Below are 22,197 nucleotides of genomic sequence, written 5' to 3' on the forward strand. Positions count from 1 at the left end.
ACTTCCTCTGCTTCGTTTTTCTCTTGCTTCGGTAAATTATATTTTTACGAGGCCGGATAGAGCGCTGATCACGAGACCGAGTTATCGCCGAGTCTAATACAACGCGCGCGCGCAAGCGAGCGGGCGAGCGACCGAACGAGTGTCCGTCCAACGATAAACGAATACAACCGGACGAACCGGGACCGGCCAAATTAGGCCCTGCGAGGGACCCTACAGTCGAAACTAATCGACACGTTAAATGATATTTAATCGGCTGAGAAGCTCGTTTCACCTTTGTATCGTGCGCGGCACGGGTTAACGTCCCGTAAGAAGTAATGTAATTTTCGTTGTACGACCTTCCTCGGGAGTGCGACATTTTTACGAATCTCGGGGACAACGATGATTTTGTTTTCTACGGAACGCGTGCGACTGTCGAGATACGGGGTTGACATTGTAATTTTGGGAGTACGATTTTGAATTGAATGGATTGTTTATAACTTCCAAACTTGTCGAAAGCTGAGAGTGTTTAAAGTTTCGAGATAATATAAGCATAAAATCAACAATCTTAAAACGCGATATTTCTATCGAAAGTTTCAGATTCAGAAGTGTAGAAAGTTTCGGATATAAATTTCAAGAATTTATGCTCCGGTTTCCAATCTGTCCACAATTTTAAGCATGGAAGTTGTAATACTAGGTAAGTCTTAACGAACAAATGTTAATAGAGGCTTAAACGCAAACGGAAGAAAAATGGACATGCGCGTAAACAAGAAACTCTACGTGTTAATAGACACGGTTGTCGTTGCATCGGGTCGGAACGTTTCGAAACGATTAATTCATTAGTTAATTAATACATCTTGTTAATCACAGCGGTACGTTGCTAGTCGGTCGTCTACTAGCGGAATACCGGGCACAAAGAAACGAAATTTTAAAGGAAACGCATTCTATCTGCCGCTCCCTTCGGATCACGTACACGATCTGGAACGTATGACCGAGGATCTAGGAATTCGAGAAAGAAACTTGAAATGTTGCAGGACGAGATCTCGCAAGAAGTTCATCTAGATCAAAGGCTCCGTTGACCCTCTGACTGACGAAACGCTGGATTTATTCCGACGTTCTCCACTGCCTTCTAAACAAACCGGGCACGTATATCTCGACAGAACCCGACCGAGACGCGTTTATTTGGTAGAACGGTAAGGAGGGAAACTACAGTTAAGGAGACAATGTTGGCAGTGGACTCTCGCGCGATCTCAATCGATGCAGCTATCAGGAAATCGTTGTCACGCAACTTTATGCGCCGCTTCGATGAAACAATTTCGAATAGAGGACATTTTCAGAAAACTTTAAACGTATTCAAATTGAGCTTGTAACTTAATTACAAGTTAGCAATACTTATCGATGGTAGATATACAACAGAGGGATTCGTTTGTTTTATTTAAATAAGACACAGGGTTTCCTTCAATTTGTATTCAGATATTTTCAAATATTCGCCCTGGTCAATTCTTATGATTGGAGTATCCTTTTATCAATATCCGTATCAGTATCCAATTAACAAATTAATCACCACATCTTCAAAGTGTACTTACAAAATTCGATCGTGTAAATCCGAATTATCGTGTGTAACCTTGCCTATTTAATTGTGACTGTAAATGATCTATATTGTGAAAAATAGCGACCAGATCTTTTCTTCGACCCGAGCGAGGCTTTGTTTTCGAAAAAATCGACTGTAGATCATTATCTCAATTGAAGTTTATATTAATAAAGACTACGAACGTCACGAAACTGTTTACTGTAACCAAGAGTTAAAAATACGCAATGAAACAGGATGCTAACCATAAACTCTATTATTACAGAAATTATTGAAAGTGCTGTCCATTCTGTCGAATACACAATTCGTGTAATTGTTTTAATTTATGAAACGCTATAATAAGTAGAGCGTGCGTCTATTCCCCTTACCCCTATGCACTTTTAACTTGCGGGTAGCCGCCCAAGCCTCAAAAGGCTCGCTGTAGTATAGTAAGGACAATAACGTAGTAAATAGGATAAACGTTTTCGTGACGCTAGAAGTCTTTATAAATGGAAACGTTTTATTCTATATTTTCGACTTATTTTTTCACACAGAATCATCCCCTATCCGGTTGTACCGCCAGCTGCATGACACTCTGTATATCGAGATTAGATAATACCGCGGTATTTTTAAAGATGAAAATTGTCGTTCGGTATTAGATCGATCACGAAACCTTTCGACAGCGACGAAGACATGAGAAACCGACATCTGCGCTCCGCGCCCGAGTCAGAGGATTCCACGGAGGAATCGTCGCTGCAGCGCGCGCCCATTTGCAATTCCGAATTGTTTCGGAAACTAATTTCTACGTAGAACGAGGAAAACCACCGAGCGGCGTGTGTCTGCGCGGTTACACTGTCGTGTACAGATACTTCCTGTAAATTAGATTAGTTTGGATGTTCGTTACAACCGCGTCAGTCCCCGTCACTTCGTTATCACGACGCCGCTGGCGTCGGTTCGGTCCCGCTGGGGATTTCCGCTTCGTCCCGCGCACGCGAATTTTCCGATTTTTTACTTATTCCTGGAAGTTGGCGACGCTCGACGGACATTCCGATTGAGAGTTGCGAAGTTGACCCTTCGAGGACGAGGATTTTTTAATACTGGATTTACAGACATTTATTGTACGGTTTAGTTTTCTGCTCCTAGGAACAATTATGTTGTTTCATTCGGATTTTAGAGGTTAGGGGTTTCACCCCTTTCCCTATGATTTATTTCGTAACTATGATCGATATTACCACTTCATCGTTAATCATTTACTAGGAAAAAAAACACTTTTATGCTTATTCTACATCTACGTGTACTTCAAAGGTTAACGATTGGAATAATGGAAAAGTAATATTGCATTTATATTTAAATACAATAAATAACACATAGATTTCTCAAGTTCAGTTTAAAATTTTCGTCACGGTCTGAGACGATATCATATGTCAAGGGGTTAAGCGTAGATGATTAGTGTACATACTGTTGTAATTGCGTCAATCGAACGTGAACATTTACCGAATAGTGGTAATGCTTCTACTTTCCCGTAGATGTTTCATTTTTTAAATAATTCAATTGCTTACTTGCAATTTATGATTCTAGATCAAAGCGTCGAAATGGTTGTACCGTTTTTAATTCGACGCGCCAACGCTAATGAACAAAAAATGTTCACGAAAGAAGGATTTTCTATGAAAGATTCGAACGCGATATTTCTCGTTTTCGTTCCGTGATTACTTTTCGCGCTTTCTACTTTTCAAGCGTGGAACACCGACCCGAGGCGCGTTTCACATTTAGAAAGGTCCCTCAGCCCAGATGTGATCAGCGTAACCGTACCCGACGAGTGTAAATCAAGTGCTAAACTAATTCCGGCCGCGGAACCGAAAGGGTCGGGAGTGTAATCAAACTTCCGGCCGCGGAACTCTGCGGAAACGGAATCCGCGGATACAGATCGAACGGATAGCGCGTCAGATCCAGCGCGTTCTGCAGCCGACGTCTATCGATGTGCCGACTGTCGTCAGCGTTGCTAACTTCGAGCTCGAAGTTACATAGCATTGAATGTTAGGGAAACAACTTCGGACGCGTTTTAACCGATTAACTGTATTCGACGAGTAAGTACATTTTAAAACTCGAAATAATACAAATTTGTTTAACAATTGATTATTTAATTTTTCCAAATGAAAGGGTAATTATTTTACATTGTCCTTCAGATTTTTATTTTAATGTATATTGGGTGCATTTGGAAGATGGAAAAGCAACGATGATGAAAATTGAAATTGAAGATTGAATCCTTTTCAACCCCGAGTTTTTTGGTATCGATTTGGACTAAGGGTAACAAATAATGTTTACGTCTGCAGTTAATTTGTGCGGAATATTAAATATTGAGGATTTATGCATATATTTATTTATAGAGATTACGAAAGGCATTTAATATTATTATTAGTGTAGTCTCGAAGAGATCGCTAAAGCAGCATTGTATACTTGTAATCTACATACGCACCAACCTCAGAATTACACGTGTCGCGAACATGCTAGTTCACGTCTGTTTCAATCAACGACACGGTAGATTCAAAATGGAACCGATTATTCGCGTGTCAAGCGGATTCCTCCCTTAACATTCCGAATTAATTATCTCGCACGAAGATCCCCTTGAAAATAAAGAAACTCAAAGCGAACTGGGTGAGAAGGTCTGATTTCATTTAGATTGTCAAACGTCTATATTCCAAATTATTTTTAGCGGGCATGCTGAATCTCGCACAGGAGCCTATTCAACTATTCCTCTTACATGATTTTACCTTCACAAATATATTCTTTATGAAATTATAAACTACAATATTCAATATCACATTTTACGTAATATAATTAGACACAAGATATTAAAATAAAATAATTCTATCCATTGAGCGTATTATTTCTACTTAACCTTTAAATATGGACGTGCGCTCTCACATATAAAATATCCTAAGTTTTGAAACCAGCGAAATTTTCATTATACACTTGATGCTATTGTCATGTACAGATATTTAAATAAGTAAAAACAAATAAATACAATCTGTCTTTTGGTTAGATGTTACAAACGAGAATATTTAACCGTTCATTTCCAGACCTTCATACTCAAAAGTTAAATTCACGTCCATACTTAAGAGTTAATACAATCAACGGTCTAACCAATATTCCACTAAAAACTGATGAATATACGTGTCGAAAAATCTGTCAAGTGCAAAGAAATAACTGACAAACGGTGTCACCCGAATTCTGGTGACGCAGCAGTCAAAGTGTTAAAGGAGCCGTTCGCAGCATCGCGTCGTCGCGTGTCGCAAGGTGAAAGGGACGAGCCCGGCCAGGTCACGCTATTTCCCGGTGGTTCCCGCGAGCGACGAACCCGCGGCGAAGCGATCGGCGCGGCGAGAAGCGGAGAGCCACGGTAATCGTTCGGCCACCGGGTAAAAATTAAATAAAAGATTCAACAGGCGTCCGACCGGCGGGGTGGGGGATGCTTTGCCGTCGTCCGCGTACGACAGCGTGTTCGTGTTCCTGTCTTGTCGTGACTGCGCGAGTACGACGGCCACGTAGGAACATGCTGGGGCCGCGGGGTAGAGGGGAGGGAGGCCGGGAGTTCGAAATTCGCGACAGCTCGAAGCGCTTACACGATTTATCTGGCGGGTATGCCACTCACGGGCTCGATCGTGCCCGACCATTAATCGATTAATCAATTAAGCGACCGATTAATTATCGAAGGCTCGAGAGCGCCGGTGTGAAGCCGGCGAACGAGCGGATTGGGGGTGTAGAGAGGGATGAGGAGGATCGGGGGACAGAGGAAGAAAAAGAAGGAGGGAGAGAGAGAGGAGTAGGAGGAGGAGAGACGTTGGTAATTAAATCGTCGCGTCGAGACCAATCGGACGCGGTCGGGGGACCTCAACGAGTGGCCACAAATGATTTTGTCGTAACGACGTCGAGAGCATCCCCAGACCGACCCTACCCGGCTAATTAAGTCTTAGTCGTATTCGTTTCTGTTCCTCCCTTCTCCATCCCTTCTCCCACCCCGCTCTCTTTTTTCCCTTTTCTTCTCTTTTCTTTTCTCCTCTCCCCTTTTCTTTTTCCCTTTTTTTCTCTGCCCCGTCGTCCTTTTCCCTTCTTTCGTTCCAGCGGGCTAACCGGCTCGAACGTCACCACTTTCAAGGTTGATTCACACGGGGCGACACCCGGCGCCGTCTGGTCACCGTACCGGTAGCGGTACCGCATTGAAATATTATCGCGCCACGGTATCTCGAGTACTGCTCTCGTTCTAGCCCCGGTCATTTGCGTGTTTCTCGTTTAACCCAGCCGCTGACCAGGCTGTTCTACCCCGGTCTCGGGACTTCTCCTCGCGACGAGACGAATGGGAAAATTGACATCCGATTGGGGAAATTAACAGAAACGAGTTCGTGTTGAACTTGTAAACGAATGGTTGGCGAATGCTAGAGTCAGACGGAATAATCATTTCAAAGCTTCTGTTTTAGAATTGTTGAAATCATGTATTGTATGGAAACAGCAATTTCAGACCTCGAGAAACATGCTGTTTTCAGTTTTATAATAAATCATAAATAAATAAAAAACGAAAAATCAAAACGACGATACCTTAATAGAAATTCTGAAACGATTATTCCCAAAAGATTACGATTATATAAAACACTGCGATATTATGTTACTATACTTTATTTTATTTAATCTTATTTTATTCTATATTACTTAATCTTTATCTAATGTTATTTCTCTGTCATGAATTTACATAAAACCTTTTTCAAACCCTCTTTCACAGGGATAACCACGGAACTAAATCCTCGATGGGTTTTGCGGAACTTCCGGTTCACCATTTTCCCCTCACATCGTTTTAAATCGGCCGACGGGCGATCAACGATGAATGAACACCGCTGATGGCGAAGAATTGGACGCCAGAGGGCCAATCGCGTCGCGGTGCCCGCAATCTGGGTCCGCGTATCGTCGGGGGTCGACTTTCGCGATAAGTATACAACGGAGACGATAATGCAGAGAGGGAACGACGAAAAATCCGTGCGTTATGCATGTGGGGCGTGGGAACCGCAAATACTAGGCTTATCGTACAAAAGACGATAGCGATTCTTTTTTCCCTCTTCGCGGTGCTTCACGGATGATCCACGAATCGTCGTAGCGATCCACATCGATGGATCTCCTATGTTCGTTTAACCGTGGGAGTTTCGAACTTAGCACTGCTACCTCGTTCCAGGTGGCGAAACGCTTGGGAAACAGCGTTTTCGTATTATCACATTCGCCGCTACTAAAAAAATGTTAAAATCACGTTGTGTACCATTGATTTCTACCCTTAAGCCAGTTGCATCCTCACTTTAAATGTGAAGCTTAATTTATAAATCAGAGATGCTCAACTGAAAGTATTTCAAGCTTCTCATTGCAAAGTCTTTACAAGTTTTAATTGATAGCCGAGTAACACGTAGACAACTAAAAGTAATTGTGTGCGAAATATTCCGCTTAATGATGTAAGTGATTTACCTCCTACAAATTAAAACACGTTGCGTGCATTGAACTCTGCCATGATTTAATGAAACCTGCATTTAGATAAACTATTCAATGAAATTCAACTTAATTCACTTAAATTCAATTAAACAATTTCGTAATTTTTCACATTAGCAATCGCACCAATGCAGGTAATTTTTAGAGAAACTCTTAATTCATTCGCACGTCGTCATGAGTAACGAAAGGAAATTATTACATACATTAATTCACGCTTAGTTCAATGTAATAATCGTAGAAAATTTTATTGTACCCTATCTACATATCATATATGTTTGTGGCTCAATTAATCTTCTCACCATATAACTCTCACTTCATTAGTCCCTTGACATCGACGTAAACACACAACGAAAACTGGAAATCTTAAAACTAAAAAGTTGCACGATGAAGAGGATATTAACCCTTTACGATCGGCACATTTTTTTGGTGATAGTACTAAATAGTTGAAGCAAATATATATATTTTCAAAGTTATTTTTCTAATATATATGGACTATATTTTTCTAAAATATATGGACATTAAAAACTTGTTGAAGTTAATGTGTTTTGTTGAATATAAATTCTGTAAAGAATAACAAATACAGTACCTCTCGATCTTAAAATAACACTGACTCAGAGAAAAAGAACATGCCGCCATATTGGCGACAACAATTTCGGAAACAAATCTTAAATGTCGCCGCTGTGGCGGTACCGATCGCAGAGGGTTAATCCAGTAAACGAGGAAAATAATAATTTTCAGGCGGATTCTGTCCGCCATCTGGCATCTACGATTTCATGGCAGTCGTTCTAAAACCGGGGCTCGTTGTTCCGGACCGGGGAACCGATCGTAAAGGCGCGTTCGCAGCCGGAGGGCCTGTGATGAATTTCTCGCGAAATGTCTGACATTAAGCCGCAACGAAGTTCAGCGCCCAGGGCACGTGCCGCGCGATGCGTATATTTGTAATTCTAATGGCGAGCGTGCTCGCGGAGGGACTCGAATGCTCCTCGGCTCGTAATAGTCGCGATGGAATTCGGGGCTCTGGGGCTCGGGCCCTTCTAGAAAGTAGAACCTTCGGGACAGGCAGTGCACAGGACCCTGAATCGCGGTTCCGAGTATACACACCCACGCTTCGCCTCGAAACAAACTGAAAATTAACCCTTTGCATTCGACAAATCCTACGCTGCACGTAGTCGGTATGTTCTAAATATTGATAATATTATATTAATTACGTTAGGTGAAAATAAGAGACGAATGGGTGGATAGAACTATTTTGATTGTAACAGATAATTAATTTTAACGAAATACTAGTAACATAATTCTACGTCATCTTAAATTTTTTAGAAGAATGCCGATCACTTCACAATAGAACTACCGATCATTTAATACGTTTAATACCTATTCCTTATAAATATTGCAACAATCGAGCTTTTTCTAGTTTCTTTGGTGAACGCCTTCGTTTCGTTGCGAGACAAAGAGAAACATCGTCAAGTGAAAAAATAGCGTGTGTTATCCGCGGCAAGGAGAACCGTAGATTCTCGGAAGCTGTTCGCCGGTCGTTTTTTGGAACCTCATGTTGCGGAGTCGGTTCACGTCGCGGTCCGCGGCAATAACTCGCGTAATGTAAACATTATCGAGACGTTAATAACAAGCATAATATATGGACATTATTATAAACGGCCGATTCTAACGACCACGTGTTGTGCGGAACGATAATTTATTGTATAGGCGAAATAGTGTGTAATGCACGGGTTGGACAGAAGTCCAGACTGTAGCTGCTCGGACTATTATGTATTCATATCACGGAAAATTTAATCAACGGCCTGGCAAACGCTCCGCCGGTTTCGCCGTGTAATATCGGCTGTGAGAACATTCGTGTTCATCGCGTTTTCTACTTCACGGAGATTTCGACTCGCCGCCGCGCCCGGGCGAAATTAACGTTAAAGCGTCGTCGCTGTGGCTCAAAATGGCCGACTGCTAGCCATCTCCGAAACGATTCTCGGTAGGAACCAGCATGTAGATTGTAAAATTCGCAAACAAGCAACATTTTTTAAATGAAATCCAAAAACTCGGTGACTCGCACTAATTGCTTTGTGTTTAATACGTATTTTTATAGGAATTCGAAAGAACCTTAACCTCAACAAGACGGAATTTAATTTCACGCGAGGATCAGAGGCCATTATTTTAAAAATATCTCAATTTAAAGCGAGACGAAACGAAACTACAAATGCAATCGCATACTTCAACGCGAATGCGTTAAAATAAAATTTGTCGTAGCACGAGAAAATAAGTAAGATTATATGGAACGTTGTAAATTCTCATGGCAGCGAAGGTGTTAAAGGGAACACCAACGACAATGGCGACAATGACGAGTACGCCTGTCGTGGCAAATAACGTAAGGATCCAAGCTCGAAAGCGGCTCGATCGGCGAGCCGCGAGGTCCTGTTTTATCCACGATCTTAAATCCGGTCTGTCCCGCGTGGCGGCCCGGCGCGGCGCGTCCACGTGAGATATTTCTCGTAGTTAACGAAAGCCTTTAACACCGGAACGCCTTCAATTCCGATGAGAAAAATCGCGGTTTAAGTCACCGATAAATAAAAGGTTATTGCGGCTCCATTCAGCGAGAGCGGTGGGCCCCTCTGCGGTCCCCATAAGTGGGACAGCTTTACGCAAGTTTTTATATCCCGGCCATTGTCACGGGGGCCCGTCCCCCCGCCGCCCTCCCGGCCGCATCACCGCCGTCCCCCTCTCCATCCAGCACTCTCCGCCAGCTCGTTCCGCCGCCATCTTCCTTTGGGCCAGTCATTGATATACACCGACCGTAAAAGCGCGTTGCCGCCTCGCGCGATAATGCGAAAAGAGAAAAGGCGAGTGGACCGAAGGGCGAGAAAAGGGCAACGGGACGGGGGACGTGGCGGCGACGACATAAATAAGGGTCGTTGATGAGCGCGCTAGCGCACGAGCAAGCGAACGAGCCGTGGTATAACTGTTTTTCGAAACGCTACAAGCGAGCGCGGACTTTCGCGCGTTCTCGCGTGCCAGCTCGCTCGTCTTATGTTTCGCAATTTTCGCGAGAACCGTCGTGGGCCCCTTTAAATGCTCCTCGAACGATAAGGCCCGGTACACACTATCGGTCTGCTGAAGATTCTTTCCTCGTCTATTGTTTGCGACGAACGAAGATGGAGCGAAATCAAACGGAGTAGATCCAGAACGGATCGATAATGTGTACTGGATCTAATACAATCTGTTACTGAACTTGTTGAGGTATTAATAATAGGATAAATCTCCCATTTCCCTTGGCAACGCGTTATCTTTCCTTCTTCGCTTTCTTTCTCCGTTTTCTCTGATTTTCTTCGTCATAGAATTATAGAAGGTAAAGAGTCATTGTTGTTAAATCATTGTTCGTTGCTTCAAACGTCTTCCATGCTGCACGAGAGTTTTCATTTGAGAAGATTGCATCGCGTTAAGCGGTGAACCGACCGATGAGAAACTGTAGGAATCTTCCATTAAAAGGGAAACGAGAACTATACAGAATCGTTAGAGAATTCTATTTCATAAAAGATGAAGTGACTCAAGAATCGTTTCCTTTTTTCCTTCGAACGCACTGGAAACGTGTCTCGCCGCGTCGTTCGAGCGACGAGTGAAACATCGTTTGACCCGACGTTCGAAGAAACGACGCTTCTAATTGGATATTTCATCGAATATCCGGGCATTGTGACGGGGATGCTAATCGTCTCGCGTTAATCGGTACGCGATCGAGCTCGCCAGGCTTCTCGCTATGAGCCCGTGAAATCCTATGACACAACGATCCATAGGAATTCTCGGCGACAGCGGCGTTCGGTAGGCACAGCTCGTAATTAAAAGATTATTAATTGTGCGTATCGGTGGCCACGCTGCGGGAGGCGGTGTTGGAGGGCACTGCGCCGAGGAGGAAACGCGGTGGATAACGAACGTCGGATTAGATTAGCGTCCGTCCCCCCGTGGATTTCCATCCGATCGGCTTCTCTTCTTATCGCGGTGACGATCGTCGTGATCTTACGAGTTTTTACCTCGGATCCCACGGACGGACCCGAGCGTGAAGCCGCGAACTCCGTGGATGTCCGCAGGTGGCACTATCTCTCTGTCTTCATCTCCCGCGCGTATCTTCGTTCGTTTCACAGGAGCCTCAGGCTAATGAGAAGAAACGCGCACCGATCGGTGAACAAACGTGAAAACGTGGCCGAAACACACCACGCGTGGTCTACACCTTTCCCATTTCCCTTTCTCTTCTCTGCCGAAGCGATATAAGTCGTAAAAGATTGTTTTAAGATACAATGAACCCGACAGGTCGCAAAATATTAGAAACGTGATGGGCCACTTTTGTTTAAAGAAACTACCGTATCATAAATATCATTGATACCTAACGAAGAGAAATATATTTATGAAAGTATATAAACACATGTAAAAAAAATGATTGAATAGACCTTTGTGCGAGATTCAGTGTACCACTAAAGGCAATTGAAAATATAAACATTTGACAATTTAAAGGAGATCGGGCCATCTCGCTCGGAATTATATGTTGATATGATTTCGGTTTGAACGGCGAACGATGAAAACGCGTGAAAACATTCGAAACTCGTTGAATTCTTCTCGCCTTCAGTTTCGGCTGAAACATTGCGGACCGTTACTCGGAGCTAATATCGGGTTACGATTTGAATTTGTCTTTTTCTCCGATCCTCTAGGCCTATGAATATTTAAGCAGATTTATTTCACATCGATTTTTATCGGTGTCCACGAATGTACATTTTATTTGCGTATTTTACGCATCGTTCCCGAGACGTGTGGCAGCATTTAAACGACAAACAGAGCTAATCGGGACAGCGTTTAGTCGAGTGTGATAAATGTTTAAGTGAGAATTCATATGTGTGTACACTTTGATCGAGTGATATTAGATGGATACTGGTTACACGGCTGATGTTTCGTTGGAGCTTCTATTAACATGTTCCGCTACATTCGAATATCATTCAAGTGAGTATGTAAATTCAATTGAATTATCATTAATATGGTGAAAATAATCTACTGAACTGGAAACTTCTCCCTCATCTGTAACTATAACTCCTTTCTTTTACTAAATACTTGACTCCAGAATAATTAAAATAAAATATCAAATAAATATCAGAAATATGCGGAAAAGAATGTTGATCAATATCATTTGATTTGTTGTAATTATTTTCTTGGAGAACACCAAATTCATATTCCAAATGATGACAGTTGTGCCATCTTTTGGCGATAACGGTATTCGAAATGTCAATTACAGTATTACAAATTGAATTTTTATATTAGAATGAGAATACCACTTTCCTTTAATATGGAACTTTAATTTTATCCATTGTAAATAGTCAATTTAAATTTTATAATAATGTTATCTTGACTAACCTTTTGAATATATCTATGTTTGGATTTGATTCTAATTTTTGAGATAGGTTTATTTTCGATAAAAATGATTATCACAAGGAGGATTTCTGGTGATTCAAAAAAAATACTGAAAATTAAAAAATTTATATTCGTTTATTTGCTTCAAAATTTGAAAATGAGTTTATTTTGTGTAAAGGCAATGTGTGTGAATACGATTTTCGATAATGCGAAAGTTAAAGCTCAGCATTTTGCAAAAATTGTTTTACCAGATTATGGTCATATTCTGCGTCACCGATAGAGCGATTAAGGAAGTACAGTTGATAACATCACCGACGAGAGACAAAATAAACTGGCCATCTTATGGAACTTCGTATCCCATAGTCTGATGAATTTAATATTGAGACAAAAAATGAAAAAAGAATATATTTCTTATTTATTTGTATTCATTTGTACTTTGTTGATAAGGTTGTGAGTGACGCGGATTGGTAAGAAGGTTACTTAACCCTCCGGCCGTGTGACAAAAATTTACATTGGATGTCCAGTCTATCCTGTTTCTCGTCGGTGATTGAACTGTATAAGATTGTAACTACAGACGGTAAGGCTGAGCTAAAAAAAACTCCTGGATACAAAATCTTGTAATATGAGTGACCTATCTTGAATCTTGTTTGTGGCTGTTTATCGAGATTTCAATTGAGGCGCACGATGTCAGTTCTACTTACAAACTTGTTTATGCCAAAATATGTAATAAAGTTGTCGTGAAAACAACACGGCGGACAGGTTAAAGGAATTTCAAGTATTCGAATCGTCTATTTTCTGTAAGTCAAGCTGGAAATGGAAAATAGTGGTGAAAGTGGTGATGACGGGGGACCATTAGGTCCAACTGCATTCCTTAGTGGAAGCGGTGTTTCTACATCATATATTAGTGTACAATCAGACGACATGGAAGGTAGGTTAATTTTGTTTTGCTTTGTCTTCACTTTTAACGTAAATAAAAAATTCTATAACTTATATAACATTCATATTATCATTGTGTGGGATGATTGAAATGACATTTCTTAAGAAGAATTTTTATTCTTTGTAATATTTTCAGTGTTAATATTGAATTTTGCTGTTATTAAAAAACAGTTAATAATCATGTATAAGTAATTAATAAAATATTCAGTTAATAACCCACTACCTACCAATAAGTTAAAATATAGTGTTAATTAATCCTCTTTTAGACGATCCTGAAAACACTGATGATTCAAATCATGGAGCCAGTGACCCTTTACAAGGAGCTGGAGGCGGTGGTGGTGCAGGACCACTTCGTGAACAAGATCGGTTTCTTCCAATAGCAAATGTGGCTAAAATTATGAAAAGAGCCATACCAGAAGCAGGAAAGATAGCTAAAGATGCACGTGAGTGTGTGCAGGAATGTGTTTCTGAATTCATATCATTTATCACATCTGAAGCGAGCGACCGGTGTCACATGGAGAAACGCAAGACTATTAATGGTGAAGACATTCTATTTGCAATGACAACTCTTGGTTTTGATAATTATGTAGAGCCACTGAAAGTGTATCTACAAAAATACAGAGAAGCTACAAAAGGAGATAATCCTCCAGGTAGTGGTACAACAGCTGGTAATGGAAAAGCTGAACCACAAGGAACTATATATGAAGATCAGCTATTTGCCATTGCTGCAACTGCGTCCAATGCTACTACCTCTGACACACCTGTTATATACAGTTATACATCCACAGATCAAATGCAATTTCAGCTTTCTTGATCAGTGCAGGTTAAAGTGATGTTGATATAAATTATTCTGTGTGAAATGCGATTTGACTGTCACATATCTTCAGTATGCATAACTGCATTCTTTTTTTAAAAAAAAAAAGAGACTGTAAAATGAGTTTTGACAGTGAGTTAACTTTATATTGTGAGAACCAAACATGAGCATTTTAAGAATTCAAAGAAGATGAATTAAAATTAGATAATCCTTGTAAAGATTAAATCTGAACATGGAAGGAAATAAACGAGGAGGCAGTTGAAGGCTCATTGATAATTACTTGTTTACTTTTTCAAACACAGTAGGGGTAGAAAAACGTAGCCGATTGTTTATTTTTCTATTATTTTTAAGCACTAAAATTCGCATTGAACTAGAATTAGGCTGTGATGGTTTTTGCGAGAACGGTTCAGGCCGAATGGAGATTAGATAATTCTATATTAGACATGAACCGGCAGTTAATCGGCGTGTTGATTTTCGTAGAAAACGTTTGTAACAGTGTTTTCATTCTGGTAGTTGGGCAGGAGAGAGCAACAGCTCATGTGCTTTTGTTGATGATGATGCTGGGCCACTCGAACACGTGGCCGATTGTTGAGGTGGCTGTTGTTGCTGCGATGGTGACAAAAGTGAGGCGGTAGGCAATGTTCCAGCTGGACGCGCTTCTGCTTTCCTCACTTTCTCCTTCTTGTCAGAAGTGACATGGCAAAACCGCCAGCGGCATTGACCACAACGACATAAACAGAGGCAGAGCAGCACCCGAAATAGGCAACACAGTAAACCGGCGCACAGTAGTGAAGGACCCACCAGCCTCAATTCCGGACTGAGGAATCCTTTCTCTCCAGTGCCGACAAACGAGATAACTAATCCGAGCGCTGTAGTTCCCAGCCCTGCATAAAGTACGGTATTCACTGCCGCACTAACTTCTCCTCTACGACGGTTTGCATTACTGCTACCATCTTCTTCGTCATCTTCTCCACTGCTCCCATAGCAATAGCTTGCGTCTCTTATCTGAGAAAAGAAATCAGTCCTTTACCTTTAATAAAACAGAATGAAGCAGATCATTAATATTTTTAGTACAGCAGTATTTACAATGAATCATATTAAAAATAACTTTATTACGCAAAGGTATAAATAAGAATATGCACATCTGCTTAATTTATGGAAATCTCAATTAGTATTCAATAGTATGATATATGTAAGTATGTTAATAATATTATATAGTTTACTTAGAATTTTTTTTATTTTGAATTATATTTTGTTGCATGCCCATTTACCCTGTTCCTTTTCATCCATCGTCGATGAGCTTCGCATTGCTTTGTCTTGTAGCCATCTCCACGGCATCCGTGAGGTGACATAGGAGACAAAGGGAGGGGAGAAGGTCTGCTGCATCCTTGCCATGCTGCTTTACCAGGTCCTCCACCACACTGAAATTATACTACATTGAGGTACTGTTGTTAATTTTACAAGAACTCTAATTATAATGTTTCAATCTACTTCCACAAATTTTAATAACGCTCATATTGAAGAAGTTCTTAAATAATTTAATAAATGTTAAAAAAAACTTTCCAATGTTGGCTTATTCTAATATAAATACTATCTGGACTATTATACACAATATAAATAAGTAATAAAACTTAAAAACGAATTACACTTTGATTATATAATTGCATCTTTCTCTATCATTTCTAAACATTTTCTGTAGTCTCTTTCACCATATTATTATCCATTAATTAATTTCTTTATTACTTCCTCGTTACTCAGCACATAAATGATAATGTAAAAAACATGCATGCATGTACTAAGTAAAATACAAAAAAATTGGTATACATGTAACCAATCCCAAACACGTATAAACATTTATACGTACATGTATCGTAGAATTTGTTTATATAAGCGCACTGTATTCATTGCATTTTAATCATCAATAGAGATTTGATTAAATATATTTTATTACAATTGTTTACCTTTGATCGTAGAGTACTCTGTAAAGTACTCTGTAGTATACTGTGATACAACTTGGCATCACATTTATTAATACAAATTTTTATTTTAAAAAAGTATCGTCCAGTGATACTGAATTAAAGAACATTCTTCAGATGAAGAATCGCACAATCAGTTGTTACACTTTTTTTCTAACTTAGTATCAAATAATAATTTCTTTTTCTTAACCTTTCATTAAGGAATAAAAATAAATACCTTATAAAAGAGAAAAGAAGATGTAAAATATTTTTTAAATATAAAATGCATATTTTATACATTCCATTGCGTCCAAGTTTTTTAATAATCACAGATATAAAATAAAACAAAAAATATTTTTATATGTAAGGACATAAAAAACACTAATATGTGTTATGATAAGATAAAAGTAAAAAAGGACAAACACCAAGAATACACTACATTATGAATCTCTTTTTTTTTTCAAAAGGAGGCACGTAAGGTTTGATGCAAAGGTAATCAGCTAGGAAAGTATAACAATTACCCACTGATGCCAATAGCTTATCTTCGATGATACAGGACATTGGAATGATTTGATACTTACCCCGTAAACATAAGATCGTGGGGGATATCGTGGAAGCGGCGGAATAAGTCTGGTGGCGAAGTTGGAGGGTAATTCTCTAAAGTTCACCACCTTACCCCCCCGTAACCGTTGCTTCTCCCTTCTAATTAATAAAGCAGCCTGCATTCCGCTCATTCATTTGCCTGTTTTATTGATCGTTAAGATCTCGACCGTCCTTCTCCTCCTCCTCCTCTCTTTCCTTTTCACTTCCTTTACACACGATACAATTTCAACTCTTTGTTCCCCTTGTTTGACCCGATTGAAAAAAAAATCAAAAATCACACGAGTTCCTCCTCAAAGATCTTCTGATCCACCTTGATACCAGGCACTATAACTTACTCCTAACATTGCACTGTCTGCCTTTGGTAATAGTCGATGCATGTATGCGCTGATTGGAACCAGTAGAGACATATTAATAACTAAAATTTACAATGAATGGATAACCAGCTGACGAACCTGGGGCTGTTCAGGGATGCGTTACCGCGGGGATTACATACGCCACCAGACAGCCAATCGATGGTGTGTTCCTAATATATAAGTAAAGGTGTGTGTGTGTGTGTGTGTGTGTGCCAGCAAAGAGAAGGTGCAGAGTGCAACGAGGATTATCAAAATACTCTTACAAGGACTGCACGAGATACATGAGATAGGGTCACCTAGGCAAGAGCGACTAACATGTGATAGAGAAAGAAGTGAAAGAACAAGAGAGCTAAGAAAGAGAAACAGAGTGAGAGATAGAAATAGAAAGAGAGACAAAGATCATAAGACTATCCTAGAGCAATTAAGTTATTGCCGAAATAATGTACCCACCTGTAGCTCCGAAGAAGATGGCGATACTCTGAGATCAAGGATCGATGGTGGCGGGAAAGGGAAGTTATTGGATTTAGTGGCGCAAGTAACTGAACTAGGTGATTCGAGGGATAGCGGCGGTGGCGATATTGGGAATTGGATCGGAGAGACAGGTGCGACCTGCGGAGACTTCTCGACATGACGCCGTCGATCGATGCTCTGATGGAATGCAGATGACGGTGGTTGTGGCTGTGGTGTGGAAGATGGTGGAACAACGTGCGGACGCGCAAACTTGCTCGGGTGGTGGTGGTGTTGGTGTTGGTGTTGGTGGTAGTGGTGCTGTGAAGCTGGAACTGTCTTCAGCCGTGATGGGATTGTACCCTCGGCGACACGTTTGTTTAGCTGCAACCGTTTTTGCTTCCTCCTGTTCGCTATACTGGCGCCACCCGCAGCTGCGTACATCGCTCTGCGACCCGATTATACTGTTTCCCGGTTTAACGCCTTCGGGCCAGGCGTTCTCTCTGTTACGAGCTTAACTCCTTTCGCATGGTCTTCCTGTCTTTTTTTCCTCTGTAAAGGCAAGAAACGTGACGGAAATCCGCCCGCTATCGGCGGCCGTCATTCTATTCTACCGACTAAGTATTCTAGCAAGAAGCACGTGAAAAGCTTTTTATTTACAGCGTTATTTACATATGCGTACTAGACACAGGTAGCAGCTATGCGTACATGGATACTAAATATTACTTTTACAAGTAATACAAGAGTCTATAATTTATTTTACTTTTTTTTTCTTCCGTTTCATTTTAACAGTCATAAGCAAGAGAATCATTAACGATAACCTTGTGTTAAAATGTATCGAACTTTTCGACCAACTCGAATGAAGTACCGTTGGTTTTGATAAATAGGAATGTAGTTTCCTATAACAAATTAGTTACCGACTACTATTAAATTTGGTTATTGAAAGTAAACGCCTACCATCGTTCTGTATGCATTCGATTGGTGTGTATTAAGGTTGGAAATAAAGAATGATACAGTTCGTGAAACTGATATAATTTGAATAAAAATTATGTTGGATTTCTTTATTATTAGAAAAATTAAAACAAAAACGAATACGATCTTCTTATAACACGGCCACTGCATTTCATGTTGTATCAAAACCGCGTTTTCAGAATGCGGGAAATTTTATAGGGAATTCCCTATTAGCTGTGTCACCGAAAATTGTGTGATAAGAATATCGTATTACAGGGGTACTGTCGTAATTTTTGTGTCATATTATATCGAAACCATGTTATAAGAGAGTTGAGTGTATATTTTTCAAAATTAATTTTCCATAATCAAACGAAGACTAAAAAAAGAATATAAAATTCATATTTGACTAATATAATAAATATGAAAATGTCACGTATAATTTTTTTGACTTGAAAAACAACAATTTAATAAAACTAATTCTGAAGAATTTTTACGTTTAATATTGTCATAAGAGCATTTTTCCCTTTCAACTTTTTACTTCAATGTTTGCCCAAAGTGTACATTATGAAGAGATCACCGTATCGACATCTTTCTGATTTGTTCCTTGACCTATCGACGGGTCAAGTGGTCCCGACACAAATGTAATAAATCGAAAACCCTCTTCTCCCACTTGGTTTTTTGCTGCGACACGTTCCAGTTATCCCTTCCCGCTCCACTCTATCGTTTCCCTTCCTTTTTTCCCTATCTCTCCCTCCCGCACTTCGTCACGTTCGTTTCGGGTACCTTCCGCTATCTATCTTTGTCTCTTTCAGCCCTTCTTTCCCAGCATTCAATGCGTCACTCTATATTTCATCCACATCCTTAACCCACCCTTATAATTTTTCGTTATAAGTAATCAGTGCTTACATAAGTGATGCACACCAGAGGAAAGGGTAAACAAATTTCTTGAGAAACCGTATCGCAATCATCTACGCAAAACAGCGTCGACTTATACGAATTCAATGTGGGCAGTGTTAAAAAGTATTATTGTTCGATATCGAACAAGGGGAATCCCAGTCGAGGGAGTGAAAAAATTCGCGCAAAGAAGCAAGTGGACAGCCGGTGATCGGCTGTGTACGTCCACGGGCAACAAACACAGAAGCGATGAGAGAAGATACGACAAACTCGTGGTTCGAATGCAATGTGAAAACAGGTTAGGTGGGTTGAAACGGGCAAAGGTTACGATAACTGCGATCTCGGGGTAACGAGGTTACGATAAACATCCGCGGATCTAGCGAGCTGCAGGTGTAGGCTGTTTCGAATGCAAACACCGTGAGCGAAATGCGATGAAACTCTGTTCGGTTTCATCGAAAAGGCAATCCTTAAATGCAACATACAAGTCTCGAGTGTGTCTATATCGCTTTCAACGAGTATATACGTTCATGCAATGGTAATTACGTGCGTGCACGAAGCTAGTAAATCAAGGGGGGGGGGGGATACACAAAGCCAAGTAACGTGAACTTACAGAAACAGAAGAGAAAATAAAACAAAGGGAACAAAATAAAATATAGAGACAAAATATTGACGGGACTCGATGAGCAAACGGCTTCACATATAATCTAACCTACTGAGTATCTTCTGAAAAGAAAGGGCGAATGAAGCGCGTAACAAAAGAAAATAAAAGGCTGACTGGTGGCCGGCGGGCACGTCACATCTATTGTTTTCCCTCTTTTCACTATTATCTTTTTTTTTGCTTTTTTTCTCTCTCTTTGTCCGCGCTGCGAAAAGACGCGTGTCGATAGAGAGAGAGAGCGGTTCATATGATAACGACGAGGACCAACGACGACGACGAAGACGACGACGACGAGAAACAATGAAGGCTACACACCATTCTTTCTCTCCCACTTTCATCCTACCTCACTCTCTCCATCGCTTCCAAACGCAACACAGAGACACGTACACGCGCGCAAGCATACACACACGCATACGATCCCTCTTTTTCTCGCTCATTTCGCATCGCTAGCAACTGCTGCAGCAACGTCGGCGGCGTTTCGACGGCGGCGGCAGCGACAGCAATAGCAAAGCAGGCGTCAATCAAGTCAGAGCCAGCCAACACCAAAATGCTGCGCGTACCAACGACTCGGGGGGTAAACCAATGCACCGTGTTCGACCTGCCTCTCTCTTTCTCTCCAATCCCCTCTCGGTTCGACTACGACGTGGACGACATTTTTTCCATTTTTTCGTTGCGCCTTCCCGGTTTGTCCTTACGCGTCGTCGTCGTCGCACTTGTTCCCTCTGTCCGTCCCCTTTCTCCTTTTTCCAGTTCCTTCTCGCTAATCTTTTTTCTTCGTCCCTCTCCTTCTCTCTTCTTCCCTTATCGTTTTTCTCTTCACCGCCTGCCGCGGAGAGATCACGACGGCCGCACACGACGGGTCACCGTGTGCAGGGGACCAGCAGCCGTGCGCACACACACCAGTTTAACACCGAACAGTAGGACACTACGTTCACGCACATACACACGCGGATTGCTCACGGATGGTGATAGGGGCCGGTGGCGGCGGCGGGGGGAGGGCGCGCGCGCGATGGGGACACGCGGGGCCGCTACGCGAATCCAGGACACGATCCCCGTGTGCAGACCGCCGCGTATCACTCGCTCGTCGCGATTAACGCAGCCTCCATCGCCTTTCCCGCACACCTTCGTGGACGCGCCCGTTTCTACCCGAGCAACCACCGACTGAGCACCGCCGCCGACCGCGCGCGCCCGTTACCTCTGCCCGACGGCTTGCCGAGCCTCCTCCTCCACCCTTTCCATGATGCCCCCGCACGCGCGCTACGTCGCTCGATTACACGTACAGCGGTTGGCAAAAGTGAGCGCACATACTACCGCGGACGCGACACGCTATAACAGGGTTTCGCGAACCGCGGGTTGCCAGCCTTCGGGCGGATCGCGGAACGTAGAATCAAATAGGTCATTGTCGAACGGAACATGAACGCAGAGGATCTTTTGGATTATGTACATTGGGACAGTTTGGAGGTTACAATGATTCGTAGGAAGCTCGTGTCTTCGACTTATTCCTTATGCACTGACTCGTAACTAGAAAGTGTGATTCTTACGGTGGGTCGCGTCGAGGAAAGTTTGAACACCGCTGAGCTGTAACGCACACGAAGGTGGAACTTCTGTTGTCCACGTAACCGAGTAAAGCGTACTGGGAAATGTTTCGAATGCTCTTTAAAATATTAGATTTTGCGCGGTTAGAATAAAATTGAATAAAATTGTGATTAAATAATTTAGTATTTATTAATGATAGTAGGAAAGAGGTAGTTTGATATGATTTTGTAAACTTGTTGCGAACGAATAAGGTATTTTGTTTTTGAAAGTGTAGGTACGGTTTAAAATGAAATACGTACTGAAAAAATTTTTATTCATCAATATGTTTTGCAATATATATTTGCATCGAGTGTTAGTACTTGAAAAATTGTTTTTCAAAGTACTTTCTACTAAGATGGAAAAATATTGTTATTAATAACTTGCAAGTCCTTTATGTAGACTGACGTTTGACATATCAGCTGCTACTACTACTTTGAAGCTAGCCCCTATTTTAGGCAACCCCAGTCTGGTATATCACTTGCTGCTACTACTTGGAGGCGGGCGCCTTATAATAGGCAACCTTTGTCTGGTACATCGCTTGTTAATACTACTTAGAAGGCAGG

At 41.3% G+C, this 22,197-nt stretch overlaps 2 protein-coding genes across 4 annotated transcripts; one reads left to right on the plus strand and one right to left on the minus strand.

The window, feature by feature from the left end:
* Positions 1 to 13,079: 13,079 nt before the first annotated feature.
* On the plus strand, positions 13,080 to 14,323 carry Nf-YB (nuclear factor Y-box B). Its single transcript, XM_031970365.2, has 2 exons — positions 13,080 to 13,376; positions 13,651 to 14,323. Exons 1-2 carry the CDS (start codon positions 13,262 to 13,264, stop codon positions 14,196 to 14,198), a joined length of 663 nt encoding a protein of 220 aa, XP_031826225.1. The 5' UTR covers positions 13,080 to 13,261; the 3' UTR covers positions 14,199 to 14,323.
* Positions 14,324 to 14,506: 183 nt separating this feature from the next.
* Positions 14,507 to 21,372, minus strand: LOC116424409 (uncharacterized). Of its 3 annotated transcripts, none has more exons than XM_031970773.2 (4): positions 20,662 to 21,372; positions 17,560 to 18,108; positions 15,470 to 15,619; positions 14,507 to 15,203 (listed from the first exon to the last, which is right to left on the minus strand). In XM_031970773.2, exons 2-4 carry the CDS (start codon positions 17,998 to 18,000, stop codon positions 14,700 to 14,702), a joined length of 1,095 nt encoding a protein of 364 aa, XP_031826633.1. In that variant the 5' UTR covers positions 18,001 to 18,108; positions 20,662 to 21,372; the 3' UTR covers positions 14,507 to 14,699. The 3 variants fall into 3 exon arrangements, with proteins under 3 accessions (XP_031826633.1, XP_031826632.1, XP_031826634.1); XM_031970772.2 differs by having other exon boundaries at positions 20,620 to 21,372; XM_031970774.2 differs by having other exon boundaries at positions 17,560 to 21,371.
* Between the last annotated feature and the right edge of the window lie 825 nt (positions 21,373 to 22,197).

This window comes from Nomia melanderi, chromosome 7, assembly GCF_051020985.1.
Source record: "Nomia melanderi isolate GNS246 chromosome 7, iyNomMela1, whole genome shotgun sequence".
In the NCBI taxonomy this organism is placed as follows: domain Eukaryota; kingdom Metazoa; phylum Arthropoda; class Insecta; order Hymenoptera; family Halictidae; genus Nomia; species Nomia melanderi.